The sequence below is a fragment of the Petaurus breviceps genome, unplaced genomic scaffold, assembly GCF_028583685.1.
Source record: "Petaurus breviceps papuanus isolate PSGF00001 unplaced genomic scaffold, PetGlider_PUasm1.0 688, whole genome shotgun sequence".
Classification (NCBI taxonomy): Eukaryota; Metazoa; Chordata; class Mammalia; order Diprotodontia; family Petauridae; genus Petaurus; species Petaurus breviceps.
The window spans coordinates 39,617-65,303 of NW_027186457.1; the positions used below are offsets into that span (position 1 = coordinate 39,617).

The 25,687-nt window shown below is 49.3% G+C and overlaps 1 protein-coding gene across 2 annotated transcripts; it reads left to right on the plus strand.

The window, feature by feature from the left end:
- Nucleotides 1–1,380: 1,380 nt before the first annotated feature.
- WNT10A (Wnt family member 10A) lies at nucleotides 1,381–21,817 on the plus strand. Of its 2 annotated transcripts, none has more exons than XM_069104451.1 (4): nucleotides 1,381–2,096; nucleotides 3,450–3,712; nucleotides 16,947–17,326; nucleotides 20,807–21,817. In XM_069104451.1, exons 1-4 carry the CDS (start codon nucleotides 1,984–1,986, stop codon nucleotides 21,302–21,304), a joined length of 1,254 nt encoding a protein of 417 aa, XP_068960552.1. In that variant the 5' UTR covers nucleotides 1,381–1,983; the 3' UTR covers nucleotides 21,305–21,817. The 2 variants fall into 2 exon arrangements, with proteins under 2 accessions (XP_068960552.1, XP_068960553.1); XM_069104452.1 differs by lacking the exon at nucleotides 1,381–2,096 and adding an exon at nucleotides 2,155–2,529.
- Nucleotides 21,818–25,687: the final 3,870 nt, after the last annotated feature.

The following is a 25,687-nucleotide window of genomic DNA, read 5'->3' on the forward strand; positions in this document are numbered from 1 at the left end:
TGTAGAGAGTTGGGTCAAGGTCAGACAAGGCTTGCTGACGCAGACTGCTTCCAGCCCCCAGCTGTTTTCCTTCTGTCCAGCCAGACTTCTCTCTAACCACTGCCCTCCACCACTCTCCCCCTCTGCCCCCACCCCTTCCAGCAGCCTCAAGCCCTTAATTCTCGCCAGCTGCTGTGGCTGGAGGGCCTGATGAGGCGGGGGAAGGGGAGGATGGAGGAAACTTCCCTGCTCATGTTGCCCCTACCACCTGATGATCTGGATACTGGGAAGGTCCCTCCCTGTTTGTCCCTCCTCCCTTCCCCCAACGATTTCCCTAGGGAAGGGAGATTCCAGGAATGGGCCCCTTTTGTCTCTGAGCCCAGAGACTCAAACAGTCCCTTCCCTCAACTAAGAGGGGCTTGTCAGAAGGAGATGGTGATGTTGGGAGGGGTCAGGAAGAGATATGGAATGTACATGGTGGGTCACCCCCATTCAAGGAGGGGATACTGAAACACTATGAAAAATGGGACTCATCCTAGGCCCCACAATAAACTGGGGACCAAGTTTCTTGGTCCTTGCCCTTCTTGTCCTTGCCCTCCAATCCGTGTGAATTTCTTAGCCCCCCTAACCTCTGAGGAACACACACGCTCATAATACTCTGTGTCGGACCTTCATGGAGGGGCAGAGAGAAAGAGCTCACAGTCCCCTTTCCTGTCAGAGTCCCAGAGAGGCCCCTGGACACTGCAGACACTGGACCAGACTGCCTCCTTTTTCGAACAGGGATCCAGTTGAAAAGGAGGTTGGTCAGCCAAGCAAGACCCTCCCAAGCCTCCCCCACCTTTGGTCTCAAACTCCATCACATACATCATGATCATCTTTCTTGATCAGGATTCTGGCTGGAGCAGGGATTGGTACTCTAAGCAACTTCTGTTCGGACTTCCTGTCCTTGCTGCAGGTGGCAGGGGGAGGCTGACCTCGGCAGTTGCATTTTCGAGAAGGACACATGCAGGAACATACACAACACACACTGACATCACACTCTCCCACAAAAAACACAACTCCCGACAGAAGTCTAACTCACTTACTGACAGTCATAAATACAAACATAGGCCTTTCGGCCCACAAACAAACGCTGAAACGACAACACCCACCGAGTCTCTCTACATGTGCACTGAGTCTAACCTACCACCAAAGCCTTAAGCTGACTCTGAGGCCTTCGGACACACACACGCCCCCCCCCCCCCCCCCCCCCCCCCGCCCTGCTCCGCCCCCCTCCCCCAATCCCGGTCTGTGACGTCACCAGGAGGTAGAGCCGGAGCACTAAAAGCTGAGGGTGGAGGGGGAGAGGGAGGGGTGGACGGAGTGGGGGGGGTTGTGGGGGGAAGGGGGGGGGGGGGGAGGAGGAGGCTGAGGCGGTTGAGCTCCTTTGGGCCAGGACAGTCACTTATACACTGGGCTTCGGGACAGAGGGACGGAGGGACAGACAGCGACGCCTCTTGGAGCTGAGAGCTCAGAACCCTTAGGAAGTCCAGACTAGCCGCTTCCAACCTCCGGCTCTTTGCCGGCTCCCTGTCCCTTGACTCTGCCACCCTAAGCCGTGCCTCGCGGCTTTCTCCTCCTCCCTGCCCCCCGCCCCCCACCACACACCTCAGGCTTCGCCAGGAGCCGCTGGAAGGGGAGGGGGTAAGGGGGAAATCCCCTCGTCCACCCTTGCCAGGAGGTGCCCCGCGCGCCCGCCCCCCCGGAGGGCGGTGCCCCGGGGCGCTGCCCCATGGAGCGGGGAGGCGGGCGGCGTCTGCCCCTGGAGCCCTGACCCGAGCTAGAACCAGAGCTCGAGCCCAAGCCGGAGCCTCCAGAGGGTCAGAGCCACCGCCGGCCGCCCGGGCGCTAGCTCTGCTCACCGGGTCTGCCTCCCCTGCCCCGCGGACCATGCGCTGCCGCCCCCCGCCCGCGAAGCAGCGCGCCAGCCCTGCCGGGCTCTAAGCCCTTCACCCCGGCCCAGCCATGGGCAGCGCCCGGTCTCGCCCCCGGCTCCGGTCCCGACCCCGGGCCCGGCCTCGGCCGGCGCTCTGCGCGCTCCTGCTGCTCCTGCTCCTGCTGGCCGCAGCCGTGCCCAGGTGAGACCCCCGCCCCCTCTCTCCCTCTCTTCCTGCCTCCCTCCTCATGCCACGCCTTCTGGGACACCAAGGCTTCCCGAGGAGTTTTGGAGACCCCCAAGGCTAGGCTAGGAGACTGGCATTGCTCGAGAGTGAGCGGTGTGCCTAGGCCAGTCACCTTGGACCCCAACTGGGGTGGGGGGTCTGAAGGGAGGAGCTTTCCTCCTTGGGGAGAGGGAAACACTCAGAGGGGATGATCCAATGATGCTCCAGAGGGGGCAAAGCCAAGAGCAGGGTTAGATCCTTCCGTGTTGGGGGCAGCTGCCAAATTCAGCCTCCTAATCATGCCTAGTTAATGTCTTCCTATTAGGGGGACTCTCCGGAAGGCGCCCCGAAACAATCCCGCCCTCCCCATTGTGGAGATCTCCCCCATGGGTGGGATCAGTAGATGGAGGTGGGTGAAAAGGAGGCGGCCCCAGGTGGGGTCAGCAAGGGGGCACAGAAGGGAGTTCTCCCTTTTTGAGTGTGGCTTGGCTCCTTGTGTTTCTGAAAATAGATGTCTGTGAAAGTTTTTCTGAAAATGTGTGAGTACTATATTATTCATGCCTGGGAGACTTCCACTCTGTCTGTGTGTGTGTGTGTTTGTGTGTGTGTGTGTGTGTGTGTGTGTGTGTGTGTGTGTTAGATACTGATTTCAGATGTTGGATTCAGAATCCAGTCAGGGTGTTCATATTAAGGATAGAATTACCTCCCATGTAAATCTTTGTGTCTCTAGAGGTATGTGAGAGATACTGTGTTATCATACTCCATAGGTGTTACATAGTGTGAATCAGTGTGAGTTGATATGTATGAGTGTGAGGCTGGGTTTGTGTGTGTCTGCTGTATTTGGGAGAAGGAAGAAGTCAGGGAGGGAGCTCTGAAGGAGAGATGGGGGGGGCATATTTGGGATTTTGCTGAAGCTTCATTCATTCTTTAATGCATCATTTATTAAACACTTGCTCTGTGGGGAGCACTGTGTTAGCAGTGGACTTTTCTGGGAGAAAATCCAATTTGGAATGACGTGCTCCCGACCTTCCCTTATTTCTGAGGGATGATACCAACATAGATAACTGTAAAACATAATATTACCTGAGATGTGAGAACCAAAATTCAATGTGAAATACGAGGTGAAAGGTTCTTATCATTTGGGAAATAAGAGTAGAAAGTAGGGGAAAGAATGGAAGGAACTGAGAGGAGAGAGGGGGAATAGATTTGTGTTCATGTGTATGTATGTTTGTATGTATGAGATAAGGTAAGTCTAAGTTCATGTCATTGCTCCCCAGCTCCCCAGCTCAATCCAAGGCCTTACCCCACCCATATCACCCATACCTACAGGTCAGAACCAAATGACATTCTGGGCCTTCGTCTGCCACCAGAACCTGTTCTGAATGCCAACACGGTATGCCTGACATTGCCAGGGCTGAGCCGACGCCAACTGGAAGTGTGCGTGCGCCACCCGGATGTGGCAGCCTCTGCCATCCAGGGCATCCAGATTGCCATACATGAGTGCCAGCATCAGTTTCGGGACCAGCGCTGGAATTGCTCCAGCCTGGAGACCCGAAACAAGATTCCTTATGAAAGTCCCATCTTCAGCAGAGGTAAACTTGTCCTTCCTCCTCTCTCCCAGAACGACTCTATAGCCTTTGCAGTTTCCATACCCTCTCACACTCCACACACCATCTCATTTTTAGCCCTTCCCTACTTCTGATTCCTAATAGTTCAGTTCTCCTTTGCCCTGGGCCCCCACTCTCCTTGTTCTCTGTCTTTCAAAGTTTCTGCCTCCTACTTGTTCCTATTTCCCTGCTGTTTTTCTCAACTCAAATCTTTCTCTTATCCCAGGCAGCTCAGACCTTGGGGGTGGGGTGGTGGAAGAGGTGGTCTATTAACCATGTCACAAAACAACAAAATGAGTACCATGGAAGGGGCACAATATATAGAATGTCCAGGGTTCAGGAACTTAGGTATCCTGAATAACTATCCTGACCCTAAGGAGGAATGAAGCCAACCTGGGTTGCTTAAAATGGGTGTAGAGAGGGTAGGGCTCTGGAAATTTGGTTTCTATTCCCTCAGCCAACAAATCTCGGCCTATGTGGCTCATACTTGCCATTTAGGATTAAGAAGGGAAAGAGGAGATCTGTTTGCAAGGGGACAGGATATAGAAGGTAAAACGAGGTAGGTGGGAACCTTGGCTTTTGACTAGAGCCATGACAGAACCACAGAAGCCTGAAATTTGGTGATAATCTCTCATTCATGACTCAGTTTGATGAGAGGTGGGGTGAAGGTTTAAGCCTCTATATTTGGGCCACAAGGCCCATCTGTCTAGCACTTCTCCCATCCTGGTGTACAAATAAGTTTCCTCCGAGTCACTTATTCTGATAAGTTCTCTGGATTCAGAGGGGTTGGGAGAGATGATGCTGATGACTGCACTTCTCTGCACATGAAATTCACCTGTTTTTCAGCATTAAAAAACATCTCTAGGGGCGGCCAGGTAGCACAGCGAGTAAGAGCACCGGCTCCAGTGTTGAGAAGACCTGGAGATCGAATCCCGGGCTCAGACACTTAGCACCCACCCAGAAACACCTGGCCGTGTAACCTTGAGCAAGTTACTTAACCCCGATTGCTTTATAAAAAAAAAAAAATCTCTATTGAATAGTAGAGCCTCTCTGAGAGTCCAGTGGGGGAAGATGGAAACACAGAATTGAGAGCTGGGAAGGGGCCTGAGAGATCATCCAGCCAAATTCCCTCATTTTCTAGATAAGATCAAGGCCTGGACAGGTTAAGTGATTTGCCCAAGGTCTCACTGACCAGGATTCCCACCCAACTTGCTGCTTCCAGGTCCACTGCCCTCCTTGGGAGTGGGGTTTGGTGACTTTTCTTTTCACACTTGCCTCTCCCAGACTTCATGTGGTTTAGAACCTGATCGATTTCTTTCTAGTTCATGTTTTATTGGTCTGGCTAGTCAAACTGGTCCCTCTTATCAGCCGAAGGGCCGACTGTAAGTTGGAACAGTGTGCTGGTGTATTAGGACAGGTCAGGCCTTTTTCCAACCAAACTTGGTTCAACGGGAGGGGAGGGGGTCCTTAAAGTTGGGGTGAAAAACCACCCCTTGGAGTATGCGTAGACTGTACTGGACACAGCCGGGAGGCCAAGCTCTAGGCTTCCTGGTCGTCAGAAGGAATCCTGGGCATGGACGGTGAGCCTAATGAGCCAGTTGCTTCTCGCCGTTCTCATACCCATTTTTCGACCCCTAGGATGGGCAGCAGCCCTAGCCTCCCCCAAGCCCAGCCCCGGGCCCCGCCCGCCTCCCTCCTCCTGCCCCGCCTCCCTCCCCCGCCCGCCCGGGGCTGTGTTTCTGCCCGGCTGAGCCCAGCCCGACACGCGTGTGGCGGCATGTAGCCGCGATCTAATCCCCCCGGGGCCGATCCAGACGGCTCCCGCGCTCCAGACAAGCTGCTTTCAAAGGCTCCCCCCCCATTCCCTCCCCCCACCCGCACCCAACCCACGAGGAGCAAAGCCAGAGACCCCATAGGGCCAGTGAGGCTCGCAGTGGCCCCTCACCCCCCTAACTGCTCCTCCCTGTCTAGGCCTTCCCCTACCCATACTGCCCACCTTAGGGCCCAGCCTCCTCGCTACCCCTCCGCCCCCGCCTCTCTGACCCCCCTCCTGCTTCCCCTCCCTTTGCGGCCTGTGCTCCCCAACACGAAGTGACAGGTTCTTCAGACTTTAATATCTTTGCGGCCTCCCGGACTCAGCTCCTCTCCCTCAGCTCGCCTCAACCAGGCCTCTATTCCTACCCAAGATTGTCTTCTCTCTACCGGTCTCTCTACCTATATCTCTTCTCCCTAGCCCGCTTTCCTCCTTGGGCCTCATTGCTTGTCTTCTGTCTTAGTCGCTGTCTCTGTGCACAAGTCCCTCCTTTCTTTCTCTTTTGAATCTTGTTTCTTATATTTCTGTCCTCTTGCCTTAGTCGTCCTCTCTCTGTGTATTTCTGTCTCTCTCTGTCTCTCTGTGTCTGTTTCTCTGTCTGTCTGTCTTCCTTTGACATATTCCTTCCTACCCTCAATTCCAGGACTCTGCGGCTCTCTTTGGATTGTACTGATAGACTGGGAGAAACCATAGCAAGAAACTGACATCCCAAGACACCTCCCAGGTTGGCTTGGGCTCTCTAGATCCACCTTTCCAAATACCTCTTACTTTTCTGTCTGTCCCTCAGTGTCCACTCTGCTGAAGAGGTGGGGCTGAGTGTGTATGTGTGGGGGGGTGGGGGGACAGAGAAGAAGTGGAATAGTGTCTGGAGCCCAGAAGGGGGTGACTGTCTCTAGTCCACTCTTAATCTGGTGAAGGGTGGGAGAGGAGGAGGAGGAGGAGAGACAGAGACAAAGACAGATACGAACCCAGGCATCCTGCTTCATTTAGACCCAACCCATATGGCCTCTGAGGGTTGGAGCACAGGGGTCTGGAGAAAGCGGTGACTTTGAAGCATGGGGGCGAGTCCAGAGCTGCGGAGTCGGGCGGGGGTTGGCACAATGCCAGATGCTGCTGGGTTCACCTGCAGTTTAATGAGCAGGAGGCAAGCTGGGGTGGTGGTGGTGGGGAAGGTTAAAGGGGGGGGGGGTGCAAAACGTGCCGAGGCTGGCCAGAGAGGGGGGCCGCACCCAGGATCGAGGAGGGGGTTGGACAGCCAGCTGAGAAGCCCGAAGGAAGCTGCTCCCTCAGGTGCCCTTAGCCCCCAGCATCCGCCCTACTCCAAAACATCTTGAGTCTCCTGGTTTCAAATAAAGACCCTTTTGACTCCACCTCATACCAAGGTTATGCTGGAAGAATTTTTGGAGAACAAATTCTTGGGGTTCCAAGAAGGTTAAAAGGTCTTTGTTCTTTGTTCCTCCTGCTTTTGTCTTCCCTTCCCTGGGTCAGATCACAGGCTCCCCTGAAGGTCACTCTTGACCAAGTCTAACTGAGGCCTTCTTTGACATCTGGTGGTCAAGCCCAACAAAAGGTGTCATCTCTGCTACTTCTGAACAGTTCATTTCCTGTGGAGAAGCTACCCATGGCCAAGTGTCTGGGAAGCTGAAACTTGAAGCCCAGAAGGTCATTTTTACTGTCTGTCTTCCTGGTCTGAATATCTTCTCTTTTCATACTGTTACCTTGAATATTGCCTGAGCTCTTCAACTCTACAGCTATAGGATCAGCAACCCTGGGAAGTGGAATGGTCAGTAGCTGATTTCTACCCTTCTAGCCCATAGCTTCTCCCCTACACTCATTTGGATTCACAAATTCCTTTTATCATGTAAAATTTAAGGGCTATCAGTCCCCCTCACCCCAGTAAGAATTACTCTAACATTTGAAATCCACTTGACAGGAAAAGCCAATTTTAATGATACCCAGAGACTAGGAAAGGTGGTGATTTTGGTGCACAGATCAGTTGGAGGAGGGCAGCCTGTATACTGTAGGGTAATGAAATGAGGGTTTTGAGTATCCAGAGAACAGCTTGAGGGTGGGGGGAGGTCAGTAACTAGAAGAGGAACAAAGAAAAGGAGATCTAGAAAGTCTTTAAGGAGTTTGACCATGATGGAAACTTAGATAACTAGTTGAAACTCTTAATTTTACAGATGAGAAAATAAAAGCAAATGATTTGTCCAAGGCACCCCTAAAACTCACCTCTCATCAGTTCTTTGGCATTCATGCTAACCTATGCTAGATGCTGGGCAGAACATGATGTATGATGGGGGTGGGGAGTGACTATCTAATTTGAAGATTCCTTGGAAGCTGGAGGCAGAGCCAGGAGGATGGGAAAAATGAGAGAAAGCTTTGAGGAGAGGGGCATCAGTCAGGGTTAGACAGTGGCCAGCATCAACAGGAAAGAACAGTGAGGGGAAGGTATAAGGTATGAAAATCAAAGGAGAAAATATTATGAGGAAACAGACTCACAACATTGAGGGTGTCAGAAACACTTGTCCTTTAGCAGAAAGAGCATTGTAATTGCAATTAAAATATAACTCTTACTTCATTTTGCAAATCAGTTAAAGAAACTGAGCCCCAGTTTTGTCATCTGTGAAATTAAAACAATGTCATTTTTCTACATGCATAGCCTAGTGTAGTGGCTAGCCACTATACCAGGCTATGCCTAACAGGGAGACAAGGATTTGAATGGTACCTCTGACATATCCTGGCTGAGAGACCTTGGGCAGGCAACTCTCTAAAACTATCATTCACAATTCTGCTTTTAGGGTTTGTTACACGAATGAAATCACAGACACATTTACCTGTGCCACCTACCTAAGATGGGTTGTAACCCTAGATACAAGTGGGGTGCGGGCAATTATTGTTCCCCTTTTGAAAGCCCTTCCCCAGCTGTAAATACTTCTCTCTAGCAATCCTTCAATCGAATATATGTTAAAGTGTCCCATAACAGGGACTCCTTTACTATTAGATTTCCAGCAGAAGGCAGCATATGACTAGTCCACTCTATGTGGGAGGGCTTTCTTTGGCACAGGGATTGCCCACTCCCAAATCCTAACCCCTTTCAGGTTGGAGGAAATGGGGCAATGTGAGGAGCGTTAGGGAAGAAAAGGCAGGGGAAGGTGAAAAAAGGGTAGATTCTGAGGCCCATCGATCTCAGGACAGGGAAAAGAAAGGCCTAAGGCTTCATTCAGCTCTTGCCTCCTTTCTCTCTTAGCATCTAACCTAAGAACTCTGTTCTACCCCTTTGCTCTCTATCAAGGTTGGCGGACCTTCTTGGGAAGGGGGATGGAGGTACAGGAAGGATTTTTCAAATCTTGCAGTAATGACCAGTCATTACTGCACCCTGGTGCTGGGATGGTTATAGAGGATCATAGATGGAGAGCCCAAAAGGAGTGAAAGACCCTTCATTATATGGATCTCAGATTTAGAAGTGAAAGGCCATCTAAGCCAATCCTTTCATTTCATAGATGAGAAAACTGAAGCTCAGGGAGTTTAAGTGAATCACCCAAGGTCACACAAATATTAAGTGTCAGGGGGGGATTTGAACTCAGATCCTCTACTTCCATGTTTAGTGCTCATTTCACTGTCCACTCGAGGGGGGGGGCACCATAGTGCACAGAAGGCTGGATCTGGAGTCAGGAAGATCTGAGTTCAAATTTAACCTCAGACACTTACTAGCTGTGTCACCCTGGGCAAGTCACCTAACCTCTGTCTGCCTTAGTTACCTCAACTGTAAAATAGGAATGATAATAATAGCACTTAACTTTGAAGGGTTGTTGTGAGGGTCAGATGAAATGACTTTTGCTTAGTGCAGTTTATGATGCATAGTACGCTATATAAATGCTTATTCTCCTCCCTTCCGCCCAACAGAAAAGGATAGAAGATCGCTGTGTGCCTAGCAATGTGCTCAGTGTCTTGAATAGTCATACTTAGTCTAGTGCCTGACACATAGGCACTATGTAAATGTTAGCTATTATCAGCTGCTTTAAGATATGCAAGAGACGAATCAGATCCAAAAGCAAAATCTACCCGCGTGGTCACACACATTCATGTACTCACACATGTGTGCATACGTCCACCTACAGGAACTGTCTCATGCCTAAGTATCCCCACGTGTTGTACATACAGACATACATACTAAGTGTCTGTACCAAGGAATGGCTACCCGCTATCTCCAGCTTCTTTTAACCTGGGTCTGGAGCAGTAAGGTGAGGTCAGGGTCTCTTTTCCCTGACCCCTTCTCCCCAGCTGTCCACTCCCCATCCCCTCATCTATCCTTTCTAGCCTGTCTTCCTCCCCCCTTCCTCCCGGCTATTGGCTGGGACTAGAAGCTGCAGCTGACTTTACTTAGATCCTGGCAGTCCCTGTCCCAGATCAAAGGCAGGACAGCTAATTGTGCGTCTTAACGAGCTCTCCCCCTCTCCCTCCCGGCAGCCCAGCTGGCCACCCTGCCCCACCCCTCTCCCCCACCAGCTGGCCTGCTGGCCCTCTGCCTGTATCTGCCCCAGACAGTTCGGGCCCAGGACTGGGGCCCAGGGACCGGAGCTAGGGCAGACTGGCCAGGCTATAACATCAGATTCTCCTGTGAGAGCCTAGGAGTAGAGACCTCACACATTCATACACAGACAATGGTTCCCTCAGACACACACTAACACCTGAGTACAGTCTAAGTAGGATCATGCACATCTAGGAACGATAGAAGCAGCAAGACAGAATCCTCAGGATGGAGTTAAATCCCTGAGGCCAGAAGGGATGTGTTAGGGGGAAGGATCTTGGCGAGGAAGGATTCCCTGCAGTTTGAGGCCTCTCAGTGGACTCAGGAAACTTCTCACTCCCTCTCTGTCTTCTTCCTCTCCCTTTTATCTCTGTTTATGCCTCTTTATGACAGTCCCCATATTTCATTCTCAGACTGGTTGGCTTATAGAAAGTGGGAGAGGGCAGTTTCCAAGGTCCTAGGGTTGAAATTTCCCCCTCTGCTTTTATCCCACTGCCTCCCATATTTTCTTTTTTCAGATTTTTCTTTTTGCTTTTTGGAGGGGGGAAGGTAGGGCAATTGGGGTTAAGTGACTTGCCCAAGGTCACACGGCTAGTTTTTTTTTGTGTGTTGAAAATGATCTTCTCCCCCACATCATATTCCCAAGTCCCCTTCAACTAAAGCTACTCACTGCCTTCTGCTGTCCTCCTACAGAGAGCCTCGGTGATATCCAAAGGCACAGCCTGTGATTCCCAGCTACCTGGATTCCCTACTCAGTAACAATTGTGTGAAATATCACCAGGACTGAACTCAGTCTGTATAAAGATGCTGAGCTTCAGCTATCTCAGTGAAATGTAGAAAGGCAGCAGAAAGAACAGAGAGTATTCCCGAATCCTGGGGACACCTGAGCTTTCTACCTCCACGCTCTCTCCACTAACTAGATGTGGTGATTCTGGACAAGACCTTTATCTCTCTGATCTGTAAAATGAGGGGGGCTGCATTAGATGAGCTCGGAGGTTCCATCAGCTCCCAGCGTTTATGTTCTAGGATTCTCTGCCCGTCAAGCAGGCTCACGATGCCCGCCAGCGTCCAGGAAGGTTCTTTGAGACTGACAGATGAAAGGATGGGAAAAGTAGTAGGCGCACTGCTCGACTGCATGGACACTCTCTGACAGGCCTTTCCCTTACTTCCCCTCCCTGTCGGTTATTTCTTGGCCCCTTGTGAGAAAAGGAAAAAGGAGCTGGGATGATTTTTTTTTTTGACCCAGAGGGAAAAAAAGTAAGGAATAACTGAATAAAGACTTCAAGTCTTTATTATTGTGCAGGATTTACTGTTTAAAGGAGATAGAGTTGTTGCAGCAGAAATGACTGGAGTGGGAGAGCAGGAACATTCCCAGAAAGTGTTGGGCCTAGAGGAACAATGTGGAATCTTCTTGTTGATGCCTCCAGGTGTGGCATATCTCAACATTGGGGGCCGTCCTGTCTGGAGGTGGGGGGGGATGGAATGCCTCCTCCCATCATCTTGGGAGATAGTCTATAATTCTAGGGCTCAATGGTTACTCTCTGCTCCTCTTTCCCAGGCTCCTGTGAAGATCTGGGAGATTTGAACCTGGGGCAAGGCTAGAAAGTTGCTTTAGGAAATAACAACAGAGATCAGATTATGACCAAAGTGGACCTGTGGGTGTGGTCAGGTTTGTGCCTTTCTGGCCTCTGGCTAACTTTGGTGCCTCTTTGGGAATCACTTTCTTGTTTCCATGATGTTATCTCAGAGCTTCTAGAAAATTTGAAAGACTGGGAGCCTCCTTTCAGTCCTAAGGGAGTAGCCATAGTCTGTGCTTCATAAATGCTTGATGAATGAATGAATCAAATAATGAATGGATTGTGTGTTTCTGTCAAGTTTTATGCACTCACATCCCTCCTTTCACTAGCATCCTACCATTTTCCCCAAATTTTGGGCAATTTCAGCTGACCTATTCTCCAGTACTTTCCCCCCAAACATCTGGCCCACTCTATCTACTTGTTTTTCTCTTTCTAATCTAACTTAATCCTGGTAGTTCTGGAAATACTGGTCAGTTGTCAAAATCTCAGGGCCTACTTTGAACTCGAAATAATTTCTTAGTTACAAAATTAAGGAAGAAACAGACCTTGGATTTGAGGTTTGACCCCTTTCCACTTTGCCTTTCTCCCTTCTAGATGTCCAGACTCACCTAGCCCCAAAGCATCAGATTCATGAGCAAGGAGTAACCTCCCTCTGCCCCCTTCCTAGAGCTGGGGAAACTGGAAAATTCAAGTCAGAACTCAAGAGGTTTTTGCTTCTGAGTTTGTGACTCTGTCTTAGGCCCTGGGGACATAAGTGTAGAAAAAAATTCCAAACAAAGAATGCCAAACCATCTCTTCTCCCAAGGAATTCATGATCTATCAAGGGAGGCAATATGTAGACATACATGTATATACAGAAAAATACAAAGTAAAAAAATTTCAAGGTAGTTCAAAGATGAAGGGTATAAGCACTTTGGGGTAGGATCACTTTTTGGGGACTAGAACTGAGGACTACAACTACCTTCTTTATGAGGTGACCCTTTCGTGTTGCCAGGTTAAATTTAGGGTAGGAACTTGGGTGGTTATAGGAAATCAGGGGAATATTTTTCTCTACAAGCTCAGGCTTCCATTGAGGGAATAAGGGCTCAGAGATCTCTGCAGTCCGTCTCTCTTTGCCTGTTAAGTCTGATCTTCAGGGAGATATTTTTCGGGTGAAAATTTGACAAGAGGAAGATATAAGATGAATTAGGAAAGGGCCAGCCATAGAAGTAGGGTAGTGGTGAGTAGTCCTACAGTCCAAGAAGGACTCTTTGCTCAAAAATCTCTTCTTTACAGGTGCCTCAAATTCCACAATTAGTTATTTATTCTTTAGGTTAAACATTGCCTTCTCTTTGCTTTGCTCATTTATTTTTTATTTTAAAAAATTATTGCTATAATTACTAACATTTATACATAGTATTTTAAGGCTTATAAGGAACTGACAAATATTATCTCATTTGATCATCACTACAATCTTGGGAGGTAGATGCTATTATTATCCCCATTTTAGAGATTAGGAAACTGAAGGAAACAGAGGTTAAGTGACTTGCCTAGGGCCACACAGCTAGTAAGTGTCTGAGCCTGAATTTAAACTCAGGTCTTCCTGACTCCAGGTCCAGAGTTCTGTCCACCATGCTACCTAGTCATCCATTGTAACAAAGACTTTCAAAAAAGAAAAAAGTTTCTCCAAACCAAAAAGAGCATATCTGCTGAATCTGATGGTGTAAATAATATTTCACCCCTGTAGTATCCCAGACCTTCAAAGAAGGGGTCACCCATGCACTTATAAATGCATTGCCCTAGAAAGGGCTAATCCTTTCTTAACCTCAAGGTATTTTTCAGTTGTTCACTGCCCATCCCAGAAAACACTTAGTATGAGCATTAGATTTCTGGGTGCTGAAAAGGGAGAAGGGAGAGGGCATATGTAGCACATTGGTGCCTTGCTAATGTACCTTTTCTCTTTGTCTTATGCCCCACCCAGGGTTTCTCCTTGGGTCACCCATGTCAAAAGGTAAAGACCACTGTTAACACTCCTACCAGTACTCAGGCTAAGGAAACATGGGCTATAACATATACTTTATTTCATTTGACACACATACACAAATCCACACAAAAAACAAGACTGCTTACACACAAGCCTATACCCAGTCAAGATAACTCTCCTGCCCTTTCAAGTAACTTCCACATTCCGCAAAAGGCTATATAGTCTATTTGACTTGCAGTACTCTTCTGGAGTGGAGTACTCCCCTCCCAAAGGGAGTTTCGAGACTGTCCAACAAGTTCCCCCCTCTGATGAGCCTTACCTCTCCCAGGGACCTACACAGCTGCTCCACCCTTTGCTTGAAGCTTCTCCACAAAAGGAAAGAATTTGGGGTCATTAGAGAGTTGAACTGCATATTCTTCATAACTCTCATTGAAGGCAAGGGCTGGGTTTGTTCCTTCCCATCATGGTGCCCTTCCTTGTTGATCTTAGGCCTCAATTCCCACTTGGTCCAAGCACTCAGGTTGAAGAACTCCATTGCATATATGGTTTCCCAGAATATACAGTATTCTGGAGCAGCCTGTGCTATTCTCTGTAGGAATCAGTCTGTGCCTGTCCAACTTCTCTTTTCTCTTTTTTTCCTTCCACTCCCTTAAAAACATTATTATTAAATTTTAATGAACAAGAATCTATTTTCTTTTCCTCCTTCTTTTCCTTTCCCCACATTTGGAAAAAAAAGAAAAGAAAACTGAACAAATAAAACTTTTTGAACAAATAAGCAAACTCAAATGAATTTCTGCATTGATAGTGTCCAAAAATATATGTCCCATTCTGCATGTTGGTTCTATCACTTCTCTGTCAGGTCACTGTGACGATCTGAGCTCTTTAGTCTCTCAGAATCGTTTGTCTTTGCTTGTTGTTGTTATAGAAATTGTCCTCTTGGTTCTGCTTATTTCACTCTGCATTAATTCATACAAATTTTCCCAGGATTCTCTGAAAATCCTCATTCATCATTTTTTTATGGCACAATATTATTCTATCACATTCATATACTATAGTTTGCTCAGCCGTTCCAAAACACAGTTGATAGGCGCAATTAGAGTTTCCAGTTCTTTATAACCTCAGAAAGAGCGACTATAAATACATTTGTATTTATGAATCCTTTTCCTTTCCTTTCCTTTCCTTTTTTGCTCTTTGGGGCATACCTGCCACTCTTTCTTAGAGATCAAGCCTAGATGTATCGATAGACTGTGAATCAATTAATTGCCCCCAAAGTACTATTAATTGGTGAACTCAAGGCAAGAAATGGACATTTCACAAAGGAGTTTACCTTGTGACAGGAATTTCACACTTTGTTAAGGAGAGGACATCAACTGTCTGAGCAAAACCTCATCAGTGGGTACATAAGGAAGTGGAGGACAAGACCTAGGTGGACCCAGGACATGGCCTGGCTAGACCGCCTACATTGTATTTAGAGTGTGCAGAAATGAGAACCTTTTTTGCTAATAAAAAAAAATGAGCTTGATAAGGTATAGACTAGAGCATATAAACTAATCCCTAGTCTTCCCTATGTGATGTTTTCCTTACTGTCTAATAAGCCTACCCTAGATCTGATGGGGATCACCCCTCAATATTCCACTGCCACTAAAACCTTCCTTTACCCTCTGGATACTCAGATTTCTCCCAGCTCTCCAGCTCTAGGCAATGAACAAAAGCAAAAATAAAAATAGCCCTGCCTTTCCTTAATCCCACTGAGACTTAGTAGAATTTAAAGAAAAACCACAAAACTTTACTAGGAAAAAATGCATCAACAACAAAAAGAAGGTACAAAGTTCTGCTGGTCAATTTACAAAGCCGTAGGGAGCTGTTGTGGTGCTTAACTCTCTCTGATCCTCCTTGTCTGTTGGGCTGTGTTTGTTGTGACATGTACACCTCTTTCCTAGTACACCAGGACCTACTAGACTTTGCTCATCCTTTGGTCTTTGTGGGCTAGCTGGCTGCTCTTAATGGTGTTTTTTCCCATTTCCCCATCCATCCATCTTATTGGTCACTTTCCAGCTCCCCTCTCATTTTGCTTACCGGCTCCTTTGGGCACACTTTTGCCCGTAGGGAAAAGGCTTTTGACAAGGACAGAACTCACAGCTGAATGCTAGACTTATCAAGCATAGATTGCAGATTTAGAACTGGTAGGAACTTCAGGCATCCTTTATGGGTGAGGAAACTAATAACTGGGGCGGAGGGTGTGGGGTAAGGGGGGAGGTCAAGTATCTCACCTAGGGTCACACAGGCAGAAGGTGATATAGGGGATTTGAACCTAGATTCTGACCACTTTGTCTCTGATTTTTGTGAAATCAAACAATTCTTTGTATTTGCAAATGGTAACTGTTCAGGACTTGTGTCTTCCTTTGTGGATTATTTTAACCTTACTCTTTCTCAGCTGTGTTAAAGGTGGAAGGTCTTTTGTTTTTGTCTAGGTCAGGAGAAGTCAAGGGAATTAGGGATACCCTAGAACAGGAGTGGGGAACCTGTGGGCTGGAGGCCACATGTGGCCTTCTAGGTCCTTGGGTTCGGTCTTTTGACCAAGTCCAAGTTTTACAGAACAAATTCTTTTATTAAGGGAATGTGTTCTGTGAAGTTTAGATTCAAAGGGCCACACTTGAGCACCTAGAGGACCACATGTGGCCTCGAGACTGAAGGTTCTTTATCCCTGTCCTAGAGCATGGGGTTTTAACATGCATGAGCATGCACAAGTGCCCTTTGCAGAGTAATGTTTATTGTCTACATTCATGATTGAAGGAAATGCTAAATTTCAGCTAGGGGTTAGTGAAAATAAAGAAGTTCCTGGGTCACCTGAAATCTAGCCATGGCCCCCATGGGAGTGTGTGGATCACTGGTTGAGTACCCCTGCCCGAGAGTGAGCCAGGAAGGGATGGATGCCTGTTAAAACAGAGGGGCCACCACCTGAAGGTTATGGTGAATTAGAGAATAAAGAAGGGGTTCTTAATTTGGGATGAGGTCTGTGGATAGATTTCCCAGGGAGGGGGGTCTATGAATTTGTTTTTAAAATATTTTGATAACTATTTAAATATAATGGTTTCCTCAATAATCTTAAGTGTTCTGTTTTACTCATTATTCTGAGGAGGGGTCCATAGGCTTCACCAGACTACCAAAATGGTCCATGCCACAAAAAAGGTAAAGAACCTTTGGATTCACTCTGAGGGTGATAGTGATGGAAAGCATTTCTTTGCAGTGATGAAGGCAAACTTCTTTTCCCTGATTTTGCTAATGCCCTGACTGGGCAGTGATGATGGTGCCCTTCTCCCTGTGTCTGTATGCAGGCTTCCGAGAAAGTGCCTTTGCCTATGCCATTGCAGCAGCTGGCGTGGTCCATGCCGTGTCCAATGCCTGTGCCCTGGGGAAGCTAAGGGCCTGTGGCTGTGATGAAGCCCGTCGGGGGGATGAGGAGGCCTTCAGGCAGAAGCTTCACCAACTCCAGCTGGATGCTTTACAGAGGGGCAAGGGCATGAGCCATGGGGTCCCGGAGCATCCAGCCTTGCCCCCTGCTGCCCCTGGACTCCAGGATGCCTGGGAGTGGGGGGGCTGCAGCCCAGATGTCGGCTTTGGAGAGAGGTTTTCCAGGGACTTCTTGGACTCCAGGGAACCACACAGGGATATTCATGCCAGAATGCGGCTCCATAATAACCGAGTTGGGAGGCAGGTGAGAAGCCCAGCTCCTAAGTCTCACCCCTCCAGACCCACTATACTCCTAGACGCCTGGACACAAGAACCATTCTGCTCCCATTAGCTCTCTCCTTTTTGCTCCGTTTCTCTTCTATTCCTGTCTTCTCTGTTATCCCCCTTCCCCAATCCTCTACCCTGACAAGTAGCTGGCAACATTCTCCTGGAAGTCAGAAGATTTGGTTTCTATCCCTTCCTTGTCAATGTGTGATATTGGCCGAACCAATGTACCATTTTCTTGTCTGTCAAATGAGGGGCTTGGATTAGATGATCTTTGAGGTCTCCCCCACCCTATCCCAAAACACACACAGTATGGTTTTTAATCAGTTTTCCCTTTAAGGAGGTTAGGCCCCTACAATCCTGGAGCAGGTTTAGTGAATTCCCACAATGTCATTTCAGTAGGCAGTTACCAGGGTCAGAAAGTGCTTTTAGGATCATGGGATTTAGATTGCCTAGTTAGTACAAATTCCCTCATTCAGTGGAATCCTAGAAAAGTGAAATAAGGCACCTGTGTCCCAAAGGGTAAAGCTGGGATCCAAACCCAGATCTGTGCTTTGCTGGACTCTACCCTGGTCCAATGCCTGCAGTATTGTGCTTAGTTCTGGTCACCACATATTAAGATAGACTTTGATAAGCTAGAGCAGGGGTGGGAAACCTTAGGCCTAGAGGCCGCATGTGGCCCTCTAGATCTTTGGGTGTGGCCTTTTGACTGAATCCAAGTTTTTCAGAACAAATCCTTTTATTAAGGGGATTTATTTTGTGAAGTTTGGATTCAGTCAGAGGGCCACACTTGAAGACCTAGGGGGCCACTTGTGGCCTTGAGGCTGAAGGTTCCCCACCCCTGACTAGAGTATGTTCAGAAAAGGGAAAACAGGATGGTGAAGGGCCTAGAGATCATGCCTTATAAAGCTCTGTTTAATGAACTGGGAATAATTATCCTGGAAAGAGAAGGTTTGGGAGGAGGTTGTGATATCTGGCTGTAAGCACCTCAAGGGTTATAACATGGCACCTGGATTAGACTTGTTTTGCTTAGCCCCAAAGTGCAAACAGAATTAAGAGCAACCAGGAGACGTGACAATGAGGCAAATTCAGACCTGATGTGAGGAAAAACTTCCTAACAATTGGAGTTAATGAGACAAATTCAGACCTGATGTCAGGAAAATCTTCCTAACGATTGGAGCTCTTACAGAATGGAGTGGGCTGCCTCAGGAAAAAGTGGTGTACCTACCCTTCCCTGGAAGAAGCTAGTTGACCATGGATTTGGTGTGTAAGCAATTCTTGTTCAGGTATGGATTGGATGGGATTGTCTCTGAGGAACCTAAAAACTAGAGACTCTCTGTGTTGAGTTCCAAAGCCAGTTTACTTTCTAATATGTACCACTGCCTTATTCCATCCTTGTCTCAAGATACAAGGTAAACTGCCCGCCACCAGGAATCACTGGCTTTTGGGGAAGTCCAGATTAATTTTCCAATCCAGTCTCTCCCCTCCCCCCACCTTTTTTCTCTCCACATTCTCACCATCATGGTGACCCCTGACCCTTCCATTTCCTGATTTCCTCTCATCTAGTCCTTGTTCTTTGTCCTTTTTAATGTTATCTCCATTTCCTTCCCATAACTGGAAGGCTGAAGAGTCTTTCCTTCTCCCTTCTAGACACTGAGAGAGTTAACTGAGGCACAGTGGGAAGGAGGGGGTGCACCCAAAGTTTCAAACTCCTCCCAGCACTACTCCACCCAGGCAGATCTTCCCCCTAGCTTTAACACCTTTGCCCTCCCATCCCCCAAACCAATGGCTTCAACTTCTTGTTAAACTAGTTAATTAATGGCTGCTGCTGGTGGGAAGCAGTTTTGGAATTGCTGGACTTGGGAGGCATCAAAGCTGGTTCTAATGTGGCCTCAAAACAGAGAATTCCTGGGCATAGCCCAGCCCTAGAACCCCAATTCTGCCTGCTTCAGCTATAAACACTTCCAAGAGGGCCACTAGAGTTAAGACCTCCTAACCCTGGGGATCTCAGGTTTACCCTGGATATGGGAAGGGTTCAGAGCCCAGACGTGTGGGTTGGGTTTTGTCATGCCATGGGTCATGGCTGTTCTGATCTGGGATAATACTCTGGAGTGGGATGGAAAGAATGTTGTGATTCTATTAAGTGGTCTAAGATGCTGAGGCTAACTGCTGGGTTCTCTGGGAGGCTAACTGAATTTAGAGGTAGGAGGGACCTCTGGGACCATCTTATCCCAACCTTCATCTTACAAATGAAGAAACACTCGGAGATGTAAAGTGAGTGACTCAGAATTTCACAGGTAGTGAGCAGCAAAGCTGGGAATCCAACTCAAGTGCTCCAGGGTTAGTGTTCTATTCTGTTCTATCACATTGCCTGTCTTGTTCTTCCAGATTCAGTTGGAATTGAGACAAATCAGTGCACTCACTTCCTACCTCACTTCTTCCATTCTGGAATGAATTGGGGAGTAGATGGGGAGCTAGGCTGTTTAAGTTCATTTCCCTGCATTGTCTTTAGCTTTTAAGTCTGAGGAAATTTTTTTTTTCTGGTGGTGCTTCACTCAAACTTCCTTTATGGAGGGGGAAACTGAGGCTGGAGGTATGGCAGGTGCTATTAGAGATTGTAGAGTCAAAGTTGCCTGACCATTCTAAGGGGAGAAAATATCTTCCACTACTATCCATGGTATCCCCAAAATGGACTCTAGGGCCTCAAGGAAGGAGTGGGACTTTCTGTGTCTCACCACAGCCTTCATTCACATCCTGGAGCTAGGCCAGGCCATCAGATCTACGGGCTGGGACATGGTGGGGCCCACACCCCCAGCCCCTCCAGCTCCTGCCCCCCACCTAGGGAAGGAAGGCTTGGGGATTTCCCTGGGGATTGGGTATCCCCCCTCAGGAAGTAAGAGCAGGCTGAAGTGTGGGGGAGAGACCCCCCCAGCCCCAACGGTCCCTTGCAGCTGCTGTGGAGGGGGGAGCAGTGGTGGGAAGGGGAGGAGAGCAGGGGCTTCTCATACCGTTAGAGGTACTGGGGGACTGGAGGGGGCAGGAAGCCGGGGATTCCCCTGGGGTCTGGTCTTGTGGGAACAGAATTTGGGATCAGCAGAATATAGAACTAGAGGGTTTGAAAAAGGCAGGGTATGTGTATGTATAGTGAAAAGAAGGGGGCCTGAAGCAGAAGCCTGAGTCCCACAGTGGGCACAACCTCCCTCTTCTCTTTCTGATGATTTGGGAGACATCAGCTTGTCCCTGCATGGGTGTGACCAAGAGAGTATCTAGGCATGGCCAGCCCTGGGAGTCCATGCTGCTTATACTGATTTCAGACCACTTGAAGAGGACCTCTTGTAGTCGGGTCTGGGTCAGGTAGATGCAAAGGAGTAGGTCTACTCGCTTAAGGGGGCTGCTGGGAGGCAGAGGGGTGTCTAGTAGCCACTTCATCCATACCTGCCTCCTTGTCCTCCTCCCCCAGGCAGTCATGGAGAACATGCGCCGGAAGTGTAAATGTCATGGCACATCGGGCAGCTGTCAGTTGAAGACCTGCTGGCAGGTGACCCCTGAGTTCCGGGCTGTGGGCTCCCTCCTCCGAGCCCGCTTTCAGCGCGCCACGCTGATCCGGCCCCACAACCGCAATGGTGGCCAACTGGAGCTGGGCGCGGCTGGGGGTCCCCTCCCCTCCCCGGGCTCGCCCCCAGCTCGCCGGCGAGCCAGTCCCACAGACCTGGTCTACTTTGAAAAGTCCCCGGATTTCTGTGAGCGGGAGCCCCGGCTGGACTCGGCGGGCACGGCCGGGAGGCTGTGCAACAAGAGTAGCACGGGGCCGGACAGCTGCGGAAGCCTCTGTTGCGGGAGAGGGCACAACATCCTGCGGCAGACGCGCAGCGAGCGCTGCCACTGTCGCTTCCACTGGTGCTGCTTTGTGGTCTGCGAAGAGTGCCGAATCACCGAGTGGGTCAGTGTCTGCAAGTGACCTTGGTGAGCCGGGTCTCGGCGGGCATCTGCCGGATGTGGAGGTGTGATGAAGAGATCTGGGCCCTGCCACAATCCTCTGTGCAGCCTTGGCCAAGTCGCTTACTTTCTGTGGGCTGTTTCCTCATCTGCAAAATGGAGAGGCTGGGCTACGCCATCTCTCAAGTGTCTTCCAGCCTAGGCTTTTTTGGACTCCTCTTTCCAGGCAGCCCAGCTGTTCCCACACCCCCCACCTTGTCACCTAGAAATCTCGGGACTGGACTCTCACCCTTTGCCAATCCCCATTCCTTCTTCCTAAACAGTCCCGCTGATAAAGGGCTCTGAAAGGGGAGTAACGGGTTGTGCTGAGATATGGGGAGGTGCAGAAAACGCTCAGTTCTCCCTGCTCTCTTTCCCTCAAAAATGTCCTCCCCAGGAAACACTTGAGTCTGTTGAGTGGAATGAAGAGGTTTATTAAAAAGAAGACATAGAGACAATTGGGCAATAGAGATTCTATAAAGGGATCAGGCACTTCCTTTCTTGCCCTCTCTCCTATTTCTTGGCATTGTTATCTTTAGGGTTCCAGCCTGGGAACCTGGATGCTTGGGTTCATACACAAATTTCAGCCCCAGCAACTCTATCCCAGGCCACAGTTTCCTTCTCTATACCCCCAAGGCAGAAATGAGTGGGGAGGGGGAGTATCCAAAAGTAACAGAGCAGGTAAGAGGCACCCATGTGAGGAATGGCCCCATGAAGGCGGGTCGTTGGTAATCCCTGGGCACGGCTTGGCATAGCCAAGCCCAGAGCCCCAGGGAGCAGGTGGGGCCAAGAGGTGGGGCCAGGGGGAGGGTTAGGGAGACTCACTGTCTGGAATGTTACTGTCTAGATTCTCCACTCCCAGGACTAGGGCTGAGTATGGTAGAGGTTGGAGAGCTAGGGAGGAGATTGAAGTGCTCAGAGAAGGTCCCCCATTCCCTTTTATGTTTCTCTTATTTCCCCTGCCTCACATCTCCCTTAGCCAACTCATCCCAGTACTTCCCTTCTCCCTTGTACCCATGTGTATTTGTATGAATGTATATGTTTATACATAACCATTCACATATATGCCCAGACAACTGAGCAGAAAACTTTCTCCTCCCCTCTACTCACCCCTCCAGTACTTTCTCCCAGTCTTAAAGAGAGCTAAGCAATGATATGGGGTCCCAGGACTAAACTCAACACCTGCACAAGGTAGAAAAAAAAAAGAGGAAGAAAGCATCAATTGAAGGGAGCTAGAATCCAGGAGTCTTAGCCAACTTCATCCTTGGTTATCCACAGCTATAACCCTATTGCCGTCTTCAATTTATCCTAAAATAGGTCTTCTCCCCACCCAAAAGATCGAGAGCTAAAAGTTCGGTTCTCTGGACCCACCTCCAAAGGCTAGTCTCCAATCCAAATGGGATGATACATGTCCCCCACCATCGACCTAGGCCAACTGCTTTGGGTGAAAGTGAAAGCAGAGGTTTGGATGACTGTGGTTCATGTTTTGGCTATGTCCACACTCTGCTAACCCTTTCAAGCTTAACCTTGCTCAACCAGCTAAGAGATGAGCCCTCATCAGATTGCTCTCAGGTTCACACATCTTCCCTTGTCCTGCAGTTTTGCAGCTTCTGAGTAGATTCGCTTGTCCAGGCTTCAGTAATGCCTTAACTTCCCAGGCCTGGTTGGACAAGACTTGAAGAGGACAGATCTCCAAAATTTTATCCTTCAGGAGAAAGACTAGGAAGACAGAAAGCTGTGGGGCCCCTGGGAGGAGAGGTAGAAAGGGGGAGGTGGGTGGGGAGGGGGGCAGGAGTAGTCAGACACACCTGGTTCATTCCATTCCTCTTGCTCATCTAGGAGGAAGCTATGGGGCTGGGCTTCCCCCCTCCCCCACTCCCAATCCCTCCTCTGCCATCATTGGTCTAGGGGGAGGGGGAATAGAAGATAGGGGAAGGATAGAGTGAGGATTAGGTAGGCTATTGCCATTCTCAGTAGGATTTTACACCATTATGCCCCAGAGCTGTCCATTACCTCTGTGCCTCACTCTACCTCCTGGATGGACCAAGCCCTGATCCCAGACCCAAAAAGGACATTGAACTAGTACAGGGTAGCTGGGATAAAGAAAAGTCTAGGTGGAGATTCATGGGAGAGTGGAGATGGATATATTTAGAGATGGGGAAGCACCAGTATTATTAAGCTAAACATGGCACAGAAAGAGCTGGTGGGTCATAGTGGGCTACAAAACCATTGGTTCATCTGTCTTGAAGAAAATTAGGAATCCTTACTTGAATAAATGAGGGAAGGGAAAGAAGTTTTCCAGTGATGGGGTTAGGGAAATAGATAGAGTCCCACTCATCCTCAAGTCTGGGTTCAGGTACTGGCCAGGGTCCTGAGGCCAGAGCTAGATTCTAAAACTGAATAAGTGATATGGGGAAAGTGGAAAGAAACTAGAAGGGAGTCATGGTGATGAGGGACAATAAAATGAGCTCTAAGAGGGCTTGAGTTTATGTGGCCTAGAGAAGGAAGCCTAAAGAGAGACAATGAATGGGGCCTGAAGGTTATTCAAAAAGTGACCTAGGAGTAAGAGAGAAGGTAGAGGCCAGATGCCAGTATTAACTTGTGAACTAAGTGGTGAAGGTGGGGGGAATAAAAGGAAGCTGGTGAAATGGTAGAAGTTTTGATGCTCAGGATCTGTCAGTGAAGGGAAAAGCTTCCTATGCCTTCATACCCTTCATCTGACTGAGAAGCCCTGCTCACCCTCCCAGGAAGCAAGGAATGAATAGAATGACCTTGGAAAGCCCAGCCAGACCACGGAGTGAACTGGGCAATAGAAGACAATAAGAAGTGTCAAGTAAGGCAGTGTGGCATAGAGGGAGAATCTTGGATGAAGAAATCTCTATGACCTTAGGAAAGACATTTAGCCTCACTGGACCCTCAGTTTCCTCATCTGTAAAATGAGGAGGTTGAATTAGATAATTTCTAAGATCATTTAGCTCTTGATCCAATAAGATATACATCAAACTGAAAGTAAAGTGGAGACATGGAATTAGAATGTAAAATAGAGGAAGAAAGTGGGGTAAGGTTCTGGCACAGAGAGCATGGAGCAGAATTGAGAAGTAGAACCTAGGCCTCCTGCTTCCCACACCACTCTTAGGCCTGGGGAGGAGAAGATGAAGTAGAGCCAGGAGCAGAGGGGCAGAGGTCAGAAAAATATCTTGAATGCAGCTGAGGGAAGAAGTCAGGAGAAGAGAGAGTCAGGAAGATGCCAGGGCTGGAGCAGGGAGGCAACTGCCATTAAGGAGAAGGAGGAGTCACCCCTCCTTCTCTCCCCCCGCCCCGAACTTAATCACCCCACAGCTGAGCCCCCAAGGGGGACTAGAGCCTTTCATGTCTGGAGCTGGTCCAGCATACCCCCTCCCCCGCCCCCAGCATCCCCAGCTCTGTCCCCCCACCCCCTTTCTCATGTGGTTGCCGGCAGCTGCCTGCGGTCGCCTCAGCCCCTGAGCTCTGGGCACAGGGATTTTCCAACAGGGGAAAAAATGACTTAATGAGAGTGGGAGCTGGGGGCGGGAGGGACAGGTCCCTGTAATCACAGCCTCGCTTCAGGGCTTGCAACACCCCCTCCCCCATATACACACCTCCCGTGGCCCCTCCCTGGGCACCCCCTAGCTCTCTCCAGGCAGGGAAAGGGGAGGGGGCTGATTTATGCTTCTGATTCTTCCTCTTCTCCAGGTTCTCCATCATGAGCAATGATGTCCTATCAAAGGACAAGACTCCTGAATTTAATTCTTGATGATATTTCAGTCACTGATCCAGAGTGACCTAGAAATCCTCTGGACACCGCGCACCCATCTCCACGCCCACCCCCACTGGACTTGGGGGGAAGAGACTTCCCTTCGGATGCTTGGGTGCTCGGGTCAGGAAGTGGAGAATGAACCCTCCTGGAACCTGGGGATCTTCTCCCAGGCGGTTGCGCACATCAGCGGCACCCCAGTTGCTGTGGCAACAAGGGCAGCCGACAAGCTTCCCCGGGGCAGGGAGGCTCCGGTCCCCCCCCCCCCCCCCACTTCCCCCCCCCCCCCCCCCCCCCCCCCAATCTTCCCCTCCCACCCCAGCCTCCGCTGCGGTGAGCGGGGGTGGGGGTGTGCCGTTGCCATGGCAAGCGCTGCGCCAGGAGGGTACATTCTTCCCCAGGGTGGGGGCTGCCCCGGGGACACTGGGGGAGGGGGGCGAGGCAGGGGAGAGGGACCGAGGGCGGAGTCCAGAAGAGAAATCCAGAAGAGAGGTGCCCCCAGGACAGTCTCCTCCCTTCCCCCAACTATCCAGCTGTTTCGGGGATCCAGCCTTGAAGAAATGTCCCATCAATCCCCCAAGAGTCGGAGAC

Coding starts and splice junctions, on each gene's coding strand:
- WNT10A (XM_069104451.1), top strand. CDS start 1,984: ATGGGCAGCGCCCGGTCTCGCCCCCGGCTCCGGTCCCGACCCCGGGCC. Junction 2,097..3,449: donor CTGGCCGCAGCCGTGCCCAG/GTGAGACCCCCG, acceptor CCATACCTACAG/GTCAGAACCAAATGACATTC. Junction 3,713..16,946: donor AAGTCCCATCTTCAGCAGAG/GTAAACTTGTCC, acceptor GTCTGTATGCAG/GCTTCCGAGAAAGTGCCTTT.